Genomic DNA, 15641 nt, shown 5'->3' on the forward strand with positions numbered 1-15641 from the left:
GAGATTCAAAGAGCCTTAATTTCTCTACTTTTTGGAAACCTTTTCAGCTCTCTCTGCATTACAGGTTCAGATGTGTCAGGTTTCTACTCTTCCCTCCCACCCCCACCTTAACACTTTTCTTGTCTCAAATTTCTTCACTTCCCAGGACGGCTTGCCCAGTGCAATGCTTCAAATAGTGCACCGTTGTAAACAAGCCCCAGCCTCCTCTATGTGAGCTGAGCAGGCTCTGATCAGGTGGGCAGAATGGAGCTGTCTAAGTGAGCTCAGACTGGTCTCTTCGGGGCTGAACTTCTCTCCCTTGCAATATTGTTTGGGGTGGTGCTGCCATTTACTTTTGTGGGTCTGGTCTAAACAAGCTCCAGTCCCTTATAAAGGCAGGATGCCTTGTTGGCTCTGTTCAGCTTCTGCTCTACTGGGGCCAAAGAGTTTGCCAAAGAAAGGAGTGGGAGGCCCAAAAACAACGTGCTGAAGGAAGAGCTGTCTGCCCTAATCTCAGAATGTCTGAAACAAGGAGAGTAGGTGCAACAGGGGACTGTCTCACGGAAATGACAGGAGATCTAATTTCTCAGTCTGACACGAAGAGCAACTGCAGCGGTGCAGACCAGGGACCCTCCAGCAGAAATTCTGTGGTCATCTGCCAAGCAGTTCAAAGAAGTATCTTCACCTCTAGCACATCTTCAGCAGCTGAGAGGGTTAGCCTGATCCTGAAACAGGAGGAGAAGAATGAAGAAGCAAGCTGTCCCATACTATTTATACAGCTCTCCGAGCTCTTCAGTACAGCTGAAGGACTGGAATGGAGGCAAACTGCCAGGTAAGCTCACAGGGACAAAGATAGGGATAAAGCCCATTCTTTACATGCAGGAGCCCCCTTTTTAGTGGGGTCTGATTCCAGGAGACCTGCCTGGTTGCCCTTAGCTAGCAAGGGTGAAATGGTGCTAAAAAGAAGTGGGACTGTCAGAGCAAGGCTGTAAGGCAGAATGCCAGGACCCCATTCCAAAGGAGCTGCGTTGAGTCACTGCATTTTAGAGCCACACACAAGAGTGACACCAATAGGACCATTCAGTCCAGAGCCTACAATTACCCATCTCCTTCGTTGGTGGGAAGTTACTGCTGCCTCCCTCCATTTTCCCCTACTATTTCTCTCCTTGCATGCATAGATGTGAACAGAAGGCCTTTCCCCACTTGCATTTCAGTATGGTGCAAACATGCTCTGGCAGCATCTCTTCTTTGCCATGTGTCAAGATGTTGCTTTCATCTCATCCACAGCCCATGAGTCGGACACCCTGAAGACATCCTTGGTCGTACTGGATCAAAGTAATAATTTCCCCCTTATTCCAGCCTTCTGCAAAGCAGCCCCTGATAGTCTGGCTCTCATTATCTTGGAGTGCACTGACTGGGAACATAGGCCATACTGGCATGACAGGGATTGGCAAGGAGACAACCAATTTCATGCCAAGCTAGATATTTGCCAGCTCAGATATGGGTGGAGAGCACCACAACTCCGTGATGAAGAAATGCCCTTCGAGCAGTAGAGTAACCTGTAAGAGGCACTTCCATCTGGTGCCACTGGGAGGCATTTCCCTTGAAAGGGGGTGATGCAGCAGAATGTTCATATTTCGGAGCTGTGGAGCCCTAGAACAGAGTTTTGAAAATCAGATTACCTGTGCATGGAAGAAGAGAGCAGATGAATTTAATAAATAAATAAATAAATGGATGAAGAGAGAGAAAAGGGTGCTCTAAGTGGGGAGAAGAGAAAATTCGAGCCACCTTCCATTTCTCCCTCTTTTACAGGCAGCAGCTGCAACAGAAGTCTTGTTTATTCCCCCCCCTATATGAATATCCTAAGCTATGCAAAAAAGGCAGAAATTAAAGGAGCAGTCCTGTGACAGGCAACAAAGCTGGCCGGTTGCTTATTCCCAGTTCTTTATTCTTAGGAAACTTTTGAATGACAGTTAATCAATGAATTGAAAATAAACCAAAATTGATATAAAGCGATAACTAGACATTAAACATAAAATGTACATTATTATTCATCTCCATTCTGTCCTTCAAGATAAAAATAACTCAATATAATTCAATATAATATGTAATATATAATAATATCAAAAGAGTTGCCTTACTTCAAGGAAAAGTAATACATGATAAACCCACATACAGAACTTACAGATTGTGTATCCCACAATTAGCCATAGGCCACCAGAAATTAGTATATCACATATTCAGACTGTCATTAACCTAATGGTAATGCATCTTGTCCTGCCCAAAGCTTATCATATGCAGACAGCACTGCTAACCCTGGCATAATGAACCAATTCTGTTTAAAATAGATGGGAATGAATGCACCACAAAACCTTTAGGATACATCACTTCATACACCTGTATGTCCAGGAACCAACTAAGTTCATTCTTGGCCTCTATTTTCCTCCCCCTCCCCTCATTGCAGTCAATCTTTTAATGATTCTGACTTCTGAGCACTATTCATTTTTAATCTACTGTACACACAGCAGAAACCACTGATTAATAGGTCTATGATTAAATAAACTCTGAAAGTATGGGCGGAGGGGGAGGGAAGAAGTCCAACAGAATGAAAGGCTGTAGGAATGAACTTCTTGGGAATGATGATATCACAAAAAGATTACCCTCCAAGTAGAGACAAGAGTCTAGTACTGTAACATTTTTCCAATGAACAAATTTTGTTAAAAGGCATAAGCTTTCAAGAACTTCAGCTCACTTCACAAAATCTTATGCCTCGTTATAAAATTTTTTAGTCAGAAAAAGGCTATCAGACTTCCAATTTTTTGCCACTGTAGACTTTCTTCCTATAGTGCCTCCACGTAGTGAGAAGTACTGTGAAATATCTTGATATGGATCCTAAATGTTTGATTTATATCCTGCTTTACCTTCAGGAAGCTCACAATGGTTTACATAGTGATCTCCTTCATTTTATTCCCACAACAACTCTGTGAAGAAGGTTGATGTGAACCTGGGCTCCTCTGTCCTATATTTTTCTACCAAGATAGAGATGGAAATTGCTGGACACATGATTACTACGGTAAAGATTATGGATTATATAGGAAATCATCTTCCATTATTTACTTCAGGGAGTTCCTTGAAAAATTATATACTTACAGCAGCTATTATTTTGTGAAGCCTCTAACAATTCGTAAAAATCCCAAATGTCTCCAAAAGCCAAAACAAAAAACAAAAAAACCCCACCCTCTACTCATCATGGATTAACTGCTAAAGAACTACATATCCCAAACAATAAACTTGCTTAAACAGAGATCTATGCCATTTGCTCCTTCAGTTTAGCTGTCTGAAATTTGACAAGTTTTATCCAGACAGAAAAGGCAACAGTATCTGCAAATATCATCTAATATGTTCCAAAACAACATAAAGTTTAAGTATATAAACTTCCTCTGAATTTGCAGGAATCATGGTTTCCTGTTTTCTAAATGTCATTCCATTCTCTTGAAAAACAGACAGAAAATAATTATAATTGTGTGTGTTTCCTTAGGCTATTCAGTGGGAATGAAGCATAAACAGGTTGAAACTGGCTATTTTCTGCAGTGCCCCCTCCCCCAAGATAAAGTCTTCTTCAGGTCCAGCTTGCTTCCTGGGGACATTGTGGACAACATCCACACAGTTTTCTTGGCAGGATTATGGAATTGGTTTGCCACTGCTTTTCTCCTGGATGTTTTTTCCAGCTTCTCAAGGCCTGGGCCTGTTTAGCTTCTGAACCTAAGGAAGTCAAGTCAATCAGGTGCTGTCACCTGTTGAAACCTGCAGGGCCAAACTGAGCTTAACAACATCTCTATCTATGTCTGTAACTAACTTCAGCTGAATGATCTTCCTCCTCCTCCTCCTGAAGTTTAGGGTTTTTTTTAAAAAAAAAAACTTTAAAAAGCGTATAAACCATGAAAGATAAAACACATATAAAAAGTATTTAAAAAGTAAAACACAATTAGTAAGATACAAATAAGTAAACATGTGTCTAAAATGTTGTGGATATTATTGTTTTCAATATATCATTAATTGCTCACAAAGTTATGAATGTATCACTTTTTAAAGAAAAGCTAAGATTGGCTGGTTGACACAGTATAAATCACTAGAGCTGTAAGCTATAATAAATTGGAACAAGACTAAAAATCCAATTTTCCATAAGTTTGAAACTCTAAACAAGGAATATCCCACATTTGGGGTGTATATTAAACTATAGTCCAGGAATGATTTCCAGTTAGAATTATTTTACATCACATTTATTTTTTAAATATGAAGTTATTATGACAATGAAGCATATGCCCATAATTTTAGTAACCATTCTTCCAAGGAAGTAATTGAACATCCTTTCCAATAAGAAGCATATAAAATCTTAGCTGTGGTTAACATATATAGAGCTAGTTCAGTATACTTTGAAGGAATGCATGGTTTAGTAAAATTTAACAACAATATTACAAGATGCAAATGGAATTTAACTTTCAAAATTTGTTTCATTCTAATAGGAGTTATTTTCCAAAACTTGAGTTTACAACCTTGCCACCAAATATGAAAAAAATTATCCAACCTGCTCATAGCATTTCCAACTTTTTTAGAAAATGAATTCTTAATTTTAATGAAAACTGGAATAACATGCCAATAATAGAACATATTGTACCAATTTTCTCTTAGTATACTATTTGGGGTAAATTTAATATCCTTCTTTCACTGAAATTCCAATTGTTTCATCTCTATTACTGCATTCAAATTCTACACCATGCAACCTTTGATTTCTTCTGACACTGAGTCCTATTTCACTAGTAGATTATAAATTAAAGCCAGTAACTGTTCCAAATTGCATGTTATAATATTTTCAAATTCTGTCAAGTGCCCCTTAGTTTCTGCAATTCTTTTCATACTACTGTATATCACTTATTTAAAGGTACAGAAACCAGTGAGGTAAATTAGACCACTGTGAGGTAAGAGTCTCAAAATAGTTTATCTTCCTCTTATTAACAATTTCAGACTTGCAGTCTGAACAATTGTTTCCTTTCCACTGGAAGAATTTTTTTGGTATCCTCCTCTTCATCAAAATGTGTACATTTTCCTCCAACATGCCTACATCCCCTCCATGCTTATCTCAGTAATAAATGATTTTGTTCAAAATGCTGCAACTCATTTGGCCATCAGTTGATGATGCCTCTGTGGAAGTGCATGTCAATGGGAAAAACCAGAGTACAGGTAAGAGAGGAGACCAGGTCTCTTCACAAGAAGAGAGGTAAGGCCATCCTTGGGAGAGCAAAGAGTCATGCAGGGAAGAGGAGCAGATTGGGGACAAGTGGCAGGTATAAGTGGAGACCAAAAGGAGAAGAAAGGTGCAATCAAGGCAGTGTTTGTGGACATGGCAGAAGGAAGCAAGGAGCAAATAAAACCACAAGCCAGAGGTAATAAAGGCAGAGAAGTCAGATGAGGCTCAGGGAGATAAGAAGTATAATAGGAGGAAATAGGTAAAGAGGACTGTAAGAGCTGTGTGAAGAAGGAGGACAAGCTACACAAAGAAAATATGGGGGAGAGCAAGCAGGAAGTGCAGTGGCAGGCAGGGCAGGGAAACCATTTGGGGTCAAGGGGGTGAGGCACTGCACCAGATACTCCATATGCAAGTGGCGGACATGCTTTTTGCACTCTTGATTCAAGGAAGTCGGTTATGCTTAAGTCTCCTTTCCTATATCCATCTACAGAAGAGGGCTAATTGAGGTTTGCATTCAATGAAATAAAATGGACTCAACAATGTCCTTGGAATGGTAGCGTCAAGGCAGACACGATGGTGGAATTACTTCTTTAATGAAGCTATTTTATTGCAGGTGGATAAAGTTTGAAGAAAAAGTAGAAGATGGAGGAGAACGTTGGAGTAAACCTCATGTCACAACGCTGCCCCTTTACAGTCTGTTTGAACTAAGGACCTGTATAAGAAAAGGAGCCATTCTGCTAGACTTGGAAGCTCATAGTTTTAAGCAAATAGTTGGTATGTAGGAAGTGTAGAAAAAAATAAGCTCTCCTTAATGAGGCATATTCTGTTCTTGATTAAAAGCAACTCCTTCAATGAAAACATTGGTTTTTTAATAACAAGCGTTTGGCTCAGTGTAAGCTTTGGCATTGCGTGGTTTATGCTAAGGTGTATTTCAGGGCTGCTGCAGTAAGGAGTCTAAATGTTTTGCATAATTTCAGATAAGTTCATATGCAATGAACCATTCAGCTGAATGCTGTCATTTATTCTGATTAGGTAAGGGAAATTCGGTTAGGAGAGAGGACCTGACTATGGTCTCTCCCCAGCTCTTTATGATGGGGCTTAACTGCTTGCAAGGGTTTTTCTCAATGTAGAAATTGGGAAGAAATGGGCAATTATGCAGCTTTTCTGCAGTGAAAATCCAAGACCTGCAGATAAGAGCTGTCTACATTAACTTCTGAGTACACATATATTTCAGAGCTGGAAAAGTGGACAGGAATCTCATTCCACTATATCAACAGTTGCTATCTTGTGCCAAAACATTAATTCAAGAAGTTACTTTTGGTTGTATCTACTTGACATAGTTCCTGTTTTTCTATAGGGCCAAGGGTCCATTTGAAGCTTGAATTTATCTATGTAGTATTTTTGCAAAACTCAGGCCTTTAATGGTGTAATGGAAAAGAAGTGCACAAGAAAGAAAAGCTGAGAATTAGTTTACAAGTGGGATTGTTGATTACTTCATCTGTCACCTGCAAACTTCCCTCTTCACTCTCAGAGCACAGATGCAATCCTCAGAATAATGGGGAAGAGCCAGAAGAAGATTTTGCCCAGCAGCAGCAAGAAAAAAATGACTCAAGAATCTTCAGCTTCCAGTAGTATCATATCTCATGATTCTTGTTCTTGTGCCCTGTTAAATCCTTCTGCCCACTTCATCTAAAGAAGCAAAGGATGATGGCTCACTTTTTTGTATGAAGCCATGTACATTTAGTGCAAAAGTTAACATAAACTTGGTTGGAATCCTCCAGTTCATTACTGGGGGCAGCATTTAGCAGAATGGATGTGTACGAATAAGCCCATTAAAAATATCTAGCCATGGTTGCTTAAGAAAGGATAGGTAACTTCCTCAGAAGTATGTCATGGTAGGAAATGTAGGATTGTGTGAATTCTTTCCTTATGGTGAGAGAAAAAAGGAGGAAGGACTGTTCCTGTAGGAAGTAGGCTAAAGCCTAAGACTCTTCCAGTCAGGGGAAAACAGAAAAACAGAGAGAAACAGGAATTCCCTCGCTTGCTGTCGCTGCTTCTAATACCATTAGGATCAGTAAAATAAAAGTTGCAAAACATCGATGCTTCTTGAGCTGCATGGCCAGCACAACATACTATAGGGCATTCTCAGGGTGTAGAAAGACAGTGTAATCTGCTCCAAGAGCCCAAATCAGAGCTACAAAAAAATATTTCAATCTGCTGCAAGTCAATCCAGAAGCAGTCCTATTCAATTTTGTCGCCAGATCCACACTGTGATTTGGAAAAACAGGTGTGCCATCAGCTCCCAAGAACTAGTTTGCTTTACTGTAGTTTATTAATCCAATCAAGCTTGTGGCCACCTGTTTTGCCTGCCTGGCAAAATACAGTCTAGAGGAAGGAAAGCCATGATATGCCAAGGCCACCTAGTGGGTTCACATACCACATTAAGCCACAGCGTGGTTTGGCCTGGCTTTGGCTTAGAAAGTTAAATGAACCTCACCAATGTGATTTGTAAACCATAGCTTAGTCCATTGTGGAAACTCAGTCACTTGAGGTTTATTCAGTATAAAATAGTTACCACAGCATGTAAATCAGGCCAGTGAGTCAACAGAAGAACAAACAGTGTAGGAAAATTAGATACATTCCACCGACTCCATCCTACCCAAGACTTATCCTACTGTGCTTGCTGTGGAGTTAAACTAAATCTTAAAGATTGCAGGTTTAACTTAGTAAAGGGATCCATACTAAATTGCTGGATTCCCTGATCTTCAGTTGAATCAGTAAACTGATTTATTTCTATTTCATTAAAAATCATTGGTAATTAACATTGGAATTACAGATACAAAATGTCTTTCAATAAATTTCAAAAGGTAGATAGGATTACAGAAAAGGAAATGACATCTGCTTTTTTAGTAGCTTCAACTTGTGTTCATTTTATGTTCAAGAGAAAGTGATTGAGATACAGGTAGAGAAGCATGCCTTCAAGCCAGAGCTCCTGAAGAAACTTACCTGTGTCTTACTCCTCAAACCTTATCACCATACAACCAAATCTCAGCTGAAGATGCTGTTTGAGATGGGCGTGTCCCCTTGTGCTGGTATGTAACTCTGACATTTTTTTTCCCAATTCAAGTCTGAAGCCATTTAGCTAGCCGCTCATGGGTCAGACATAAGTAGCAGGGAAAAAAGTCCATAGTTTAACACTGATGTGTGCATATTAGTGGCAGCACTACAGCATTTGCTCCAGTTTTTGACAGCACATTTTTAAATTGTGGATCTCATTGCCTCTTTCAGAGGTATCCTAGGTCTAGTTTGTTATTCTATATAAATGGGATTTACTTCTTTACTTTCTTTCCTTAAATCCAAGCATGTAAGGAGTATTCTTCCTCCCTTCCTGTCCCTGTTATTACAACAGCAGGAAATAAACATGCATTACAGGGATGCCTCTGGAGCATTTACAGAGGGGAATGGAAAGGACTCTCCAGTCAGAAGTGAGAGTGCAATAAATAACTCTTACAATGCGAATATATAATTTGATCCCCTTGCAAAGTTAGGCAAAAATTCTGACAGCAGATGAAGGTGGCAAAGCAGAAAGCAGTGAGATCTGAAGTCAGCAACAATAGCTGGTAGAAAGGTTCAGTATGCTGCTAAAATGGTTACAGGCTTGCATTAAAATACTTAATAAAGTGTGGGATTTTCATCTTCTTCTGTCTTTAAAATGCAATTTATTAAAAAGACCTGAAGATTATCACTTAGTTAATTACAATTGCAATTACAGTGAGAGTAACCCATAATATTTGAGTTACATGGTATATGAAGCATTACTGATTTCTCTTCTTTTTTAAAAAAAATTGTTGCAGATAGGGCTAACAGACATTCAGATGCAAACTGTGAGGTCTCAGAGGTACCCTTAAGGGAACAGGTAAGTAATGGATGTTAAATGTAAAAATGGGGGAGTGATGCAAAACTCTTCAAAAGTGGGACTATCCAATGAAGGATGTTCCCATAAGACCCCAAAAGAGGCGAGATTCCTAAATACAGAATCAGACATAGTGGTCCAAGTGTGGTCTGACCAGAGTAGAGTGGAAAAATTACTCCCTATGATCCAGACTTGGTGTGCCTGTTAATGCACCCAAGATAGCATTTGCTTTTTGAGCAGTTCATCACACTACTGACTCATGTTTAACTTGTGATTGACATCCAGATCCTTTTCACATAGCCAAGCCAGGTCTCCTTGCACTTTTATTTTGCCTACCCAGATGAGGAAAGGGTAGCAGCTGATGGCTTTGAATAGTTTTACTAACTCTCCATCAAGTATTGGATATCAGCACCTGGAAGGCAGTGCACATCCTGCAACACTATAGTATTGGATCTGTGCACATCTGCCTTAATTCCTCTGAGGACAGAATCATTCACCACTACAACAGTCTCTACTTTCTCAAGATGACTTCAGCAGTCAACCAGCAGCAGCAGCAGCAGCAGCAGCAGCAGCAGCAGCAGCAGCAGCAGCAGCAGCAGCAGCCGCCGCCGCCGCGCCATGTTCTTTTGGGCTCTTCCTCTCCTTTTGTCTCTTCCAACTCTTTGCCAAACTCCTGTTTGCTCTGCTGTTTGCTCAGTCTGTCCAATTTGGTTTGAGGCCTCCCTCATTCAGAAAACTGAAGCTTTATACTTCCTTTTATCTAGCATACTAGAAACTGCATACCCCTCTAACTCTTTAATTTTATAACAGAAAGTTATGAAACAAGTTAGACCAATATGCTCCTTAAATTATGATTGATTGATATAGATATAGATATAGATAAAAAGAAAATTCCTGCAATTCTATTTTTGGAGTTGTTTCAAATTGAGATGAGATAATATTGCTAAAAAAACCAACAAAGCTTAATGAATTAGGATGCCCGTGGCTAAGACACTTGAAAGTGATGGTGTTTGGAGCAGGAATGGAACTATAAGAAATGTGCCATGGAAGATAGTGTCTGAATGTTTAGACAAGACAGCAGATGTGGATCAACATTGTTTGAACCTGAAAGGTTCTGTTAGACGTTGAAAATCAGACAAATTTGAAGTCCCCTATTTGTTTTCGCTTGGTAGCAATGATTGTTCTGGGAAGCATTATTGTCTGTACATGGAGGGTGCAGTGCAGAATACGACTGCCATCCAAGTTTGATTGTTCCCCGTACTTTGAGTTCACATTTGCTGCAGTGAGCAGTCTTACTAAGAGCAGCATCAGCATTCTAGTGTCAGGCATGTGAGATTCTCTATGTGGGGGTCTTAGGAACAAATTAAAAACCAAAAACAGTTAGAAAGGGATGGACACAACAGGACAACCAAACAGGGGATTACACAGAAAGCAGGCAACCATATCATGAAAAAGAGAGGTGACCCTATCTATGCAGCATATGGATTAGAGAATGGGAATGGGATATGTGCTGTTAATGTAACACTGGGGATACTTTAAATATTCCTTATGAGACTATATAGTACAGAATATAAACCAGTAAAATTCACGGGGCAAGTGGCAGTAAGAAGTCTCATCTTGCTATAATGTCACAATGGTGAAGTCATTTGGCTTCACTCTACGCATCTACAGTGTATGTACTGAGAAAGCCTTCACCCATATAGATGCCCAGGCTTCCAAGAGGGCCTGCATTGTGCGGGAACCTTTGCTCACACAACCACAGACTCTGAATGCATGAACTCTATTATCACAGCTCTATTATCACAGACTTTAAATGACAGGGTGAGGGAGGTGTTTCTCATATTATATTATATTATATTATATTATATTATATTATATTATATTATATTATATTATATATATACTTTTTAGTAAGAATGTTTACATAGATAAAAGACAAATATAAGATAGAAATATATAAAGAAAAAAGAAAGCAATAGAAAAAAGAAAAAGTGCAGAAAGCAAAATAGTCGAAACAAGAGAAAAAGGTAATTAAAAAGAAACAAAAGTCAGAAAAAATAAGCGACTTCCATGCTTCATTTCAACAGTTATAAACAAACTCCTTGTCCTTCCTCCCTCTTCAATATTACCAAAAAAATCCCTTTAGCCTCTTATTCAACCGTTTTTCAGTCATCAAATCCATAAATCATCATATTACTTTTTTCCATTTTCAGCAAAAAGTCCATAAAAGGTTTCCAATCTTTTATAAAATTACTTATTGTTGATCCCTGACCAAATAGATCAGTTTTGCCATTTTTGCCAATTCTGCCATCTTCACAATCCATTCCTCCATTGTGGGTTTCAGTATTTCTGTTGTTGTGCATATAATAATCTTGCTGCAATTAAATCAATCTTCCATGAGTCTTTTGTAATTGGCTGTCCCAAAGTCCCAGTAAAACTAATCCTGGTTTCTTCTCAAAATTAATATTTAAAATTCTTTGTATCATTGTGTGCATTTGTATCCTTTTGTTTTGTTTTTTCTGAAGTCCACCATGTATGGTAAAATATCCCTTCATGTTTTTCACATTTCCAACATTGGCTAGAAGTACCTTTATACATCTATGATAATTTTTCTGGTTTCATATACGAACAGTACATCATTTTATAAATGAGGGAAGTGTTTTTCCACACTGTTTGCAAGGCAAGTGTTCCTAATTCCTGTTAAAAACCAAGTACCACTAATGATGATCAGATTATGGCAATGGCAATGGAGGATGACGGTATTTCTCAGGACCTGTTCTACTATCTTGCTGTTGCTTTCTGCATTTTGGAAATTTACCACTCTGATGAACTGCATCTGATAAAATGAGCTTATGCCTTTTAATATAATTAGTCTGAAAAGGTACTCCCAGATTCCTTCTGATTTTTGATTACCTACTCTTAATTTCCCTTCACTGCAGCTGAAAAATCAGTTTAAGAAGAAAATTCCAACTGGAACCGAAGTGGCCAACGTTCTTGTAGGAGAAGTCTCTTTCCTGGAAAAGCCCTTCATTGCTTTTGTGCGGCTGCAAAACTCGGTGCTTCTTGGAAGCTTGACTGAAGTTGCTTTTCCTAGCAGGTAATAAAAAAGAACCGAAAAGGAGGTCAGATGAACTTGGCTAAGGACTTCTAATGGAATAGCACACTTCATGCCAATATGCTTGAATGGAGTGAGCAATGTTCTACTATTCTCAGCATCAGGGTGCCTTTGGAAGTTGACAGAGCTGACAGTCTTCTGATACACAACTAGGGGACTACAACCTTCTCACTCACTATATTTAAATATCCAGTTGTGGCAGTTGGGGGTTACCTAAATAAATCACTATATCAACCAGATAAAATGAGTCTGGATCAGTGCATCTCTGCTTTCTAGCATTGCATCTTCCAAGTAGCTAGATGTGTTCAGGCAGAAGCTATAGGGGAATGTTTAATTTGGATTCCTGCCTTGTGCAAAGGGTTGGACTTGATTTGATTTTGATAATCTAAATAGACCCTTCCTATTTCTAGCCTTTCTGAAATGTTCTTCTTAATGCGTGGAAGCACAAGCTAAGCTGGTGTTGAGATCCCAGATCAAACAGACAGTAGCTGAGCTCACACAGCACACTATGTTGTGATGTTTAATCGTATCTTATTGAACAAGCTTGAGTCCACACATAATGTAAATAACAAACCACCATTTGCGTAGATTCAGTAAGGCCAAATAATAGATGTAATTCCTCACCCAAACTGAGGAACAAGCCTAGAACTACAGTTATGTAAAGAGGCCAAGTCTTTATGGGTCTCTTAGGCTCTCTAAGTCTAGCTGAGCTGAAGGGCAATCATGCTCTCCCTTGCAACTGTATGGCACAGCCTAGACAAAGAGACTCCAGGAAGCTCTTCCAGATTAAGAATGGACTCATTTGTGCAGGAACCAGGCATCTAAACTCTACCTTCTGAGTCTTCATCTCAAGTCTTCTGATGCCTCCCACTTTCGCTGCTATTAGCTGTGTATAGGATTCTGTCTCAGTGTCTTGCTTTCAGTACAGAGGAAAATGAACATGGGCTGTATTTATTTACTGATGTACTTTGTTGTACACTGCCCACTCCCAAAGGCTCTGTATATAATGATCCCAGGGATGACTTTTGTGTGCCTGTTTCTAGATTCCTTTTTATCCTCTTGGGTCCCAGAGCCAGAATGAAGGCCTACCATGAAATTGGCAGAGCGGTGGCAACTCTCTTAACAGATGAGGTAAGTCTGGTTGCTGCTGAACTGCTTTTGCCAGATTAGGATAGAGTAGGATGGCACTAATGCCTAGAGGGGAAGACAGCAATTCTTCAATATGTCCAACATCAAGCTTCTAGTTGCCAAGAAAGGATTAGACTAAATCTGGCCATAGAAGGCTCGGCTTTAACTAATTCATTCTTTCATACTCCGTTCATATTTCCTTACATTTCCAGATTTTCATTCAAACTGTGGTATGAACAGAATCTGATTCTTCCACTTCCCTCTCCACTGGAGGCAGGATAATATAATTTAGTAAATCACAAGTCGTTCTCCATTCTGTTTCCACTATAAGAAAAAATAAATAAATTCTAGAAGCAGCGAAGAGCAATAGCAAGTGTCTTTTTAATAGGAGAATGTAACACACACAAGATTTGGCTTCAAACCTGATTCAGAAAATTGTCCAATTTGACTGATTAGGAGGCTAATTCAGTTAAAGGCTGTATCTAAATCTCCTTTCAGAAATCTGAAAGTTTGTGACTCCCACTCTGTTATTCGATCTCAAAAATAAAAGATTTTATACAGAAAATACATTTTATGGAAATGCATTACATTTATAAATTTGTATCTTTTTTTAAGGATCCTGAATATTAATATATATATATATATATATTTTAGTTCAATTTCTTCATTTTTCAGTGTTTATATACATCCGAATCCACAAACTTTGGTTGGTATACATAGGAGAAATTTCTCCAAAGAGAAATTAATAGTGGAGATGAGACACAGTCTTTCATTGGGACACAGATTGGTTTTGAACTCACAGACCACCCATTAAAGGGTTGAACATCTAGAATGGAAGATATTTACCCCTGAAGTCCCAATAAGGATGAAACTGGTCTTGTAGTGCCTCCTAGTGGTCAGTAGCTAATATAACATCTAAAGCTATAAAAGCCCCTCTTAACCAGGAGGCAGTCTTGAGCCTTTGACACAAGGCCCAGTCCAATAGAATCAAAACTCTCTAGTATGAGAGCATATAGAAAAAAAGAAAGGAGTACTGGCATAGCTCCTATAAGTTTTAGTTCAATTTCTTCATTTTTCAGTGTTTATATACATCCGAATCCACAAACTTTGGTTGGTATACATAGGAGAAATTTCTCCAAAGAGAAATTAATAGTGGAGATGAGACACAGTCTTTCATTGGGACACAGATTGGTTTTGAACTCACAGACCACCCATTAAAGGGTTGAACATCTAGAATGGAAGATATTTACCCCTGAAGTCCCAATAAGGATGAAACTGGTCTTGTAGTGCCTCCTAGTGGTCAGTAGCTAATATAACATCTAAAGCTATAAAAGCCCCTCTTAACCAGGAGGCAGTCTTGAGCCTTTGACACAAGGCCCAGTCCAATAGAATCAAAACTCTCTAGTATGAGAGCATATAGAAAAAAAGAAAGGAGTACTGGCATAGCTCCTATAAGTTAGAAATGATATAGAATTTAGACAAATGAATCATGAGATTGAAACTGATTTCTTAACAAGTACAGGTAGTCCCTGGGTTAAGAATGCCCAGTTTAGGGACCCATAGTTAAGAACGAAGCCTACTGTAGCAAAATTTGAGTTAAATACACAGTGATTCAAGTTAAATACACAATGGTTCAATTTCATTACACAGTACTACTTATACAGTATTATGCAGTATTATACAATGATACCGTTCTGGCTTACATACAAATTTGACTTAAGGACAGAAATTGGGAATGGAACTCATTCTTAAACTGGGGACTACCTGTATTTAGTAGCAAATATAAAGGAACTTATATACTCAAACTGAATCAGAAATGAAGAATTTACTCAAATTGGAGGTCTAACTAACCAACGGTTATACAGCCAAATACCAATGTTATTCAAGAACAGATAGTATTTTAATCTCATTTAAATTATGTTTGCATATTAGCAAATATGCAACTGAAATAACGATCAGTTATGCTTCAGTACTTCAGTATGTGTGATCCATTGCCTTCATTATCCTTCAGTTTAAAATGGAGATTAAATATTTTGTTCCTCAAGTAAACAATTAAGCAGAAGCAAAATTGTGTGTTATATAAAACACCATAAAAATTGTTATTAAAGGACATTTGAGAAGTGTGTCTAGTTGCATTTTAAAAAGTAACAAAATTTAAAATATCAAATAGTAGAAGATTTTTTTAAATGGAGACTACTTGAAATATTGATAGGGAATATTTAAATATAAAATATAAAGAGTTGTTAGCATTGAAGACATTG

General features: G+C 38.5%; 1 protein-coding gene across 1 annotated transcript in view; it reads left to right on the plus strand.

The window, feature by feature from the left end:
* The first annotated feature begins 497 nt into the window (after positions 1–497).
* The window catches only part of SLC4A9 (solute carrier family 4 member 9), a 40457-nt gene continuing 25313 nt past the window's right edge, over positions 498–15641 (plus strand). The window contains exons 1-6 of the mRNA XM_025168472.2: positions 498–811; positions 5838–5998; positions 8167–8316; positions 9079–9140; positions 12077–12234; positions 13296–13383. Of these exons, the coding sequence (XP_025024240.2) occupies positions 498–811; positions 5838–5998; positions 8167–8316; positions 9079–9140; positions 12077–12234; positions 13296–13383 (933 nt within the window). The remainder of the gene's footprint in view (positions 812–5837; positions 5999–8166; positions 8317–9078; positions 9141–12076; positions 12235–13295; positions 13384–15641) is intronic.

This window comes from Python bivittatus, unplaced genomic scaffold, assembly GCF_059951505.1.
Source record: "Python bivittatus isolate LINGU-HERP-01145 unplaced genomic scaffold, Pbiv_v1 ctg000960_np1212, whole genome shotgun sequence".
NCBI lineage: Eukaryota > Metazoa > Chordata > Lepidosauria > Squamata > Pythonidae > Python > Python bivittatus.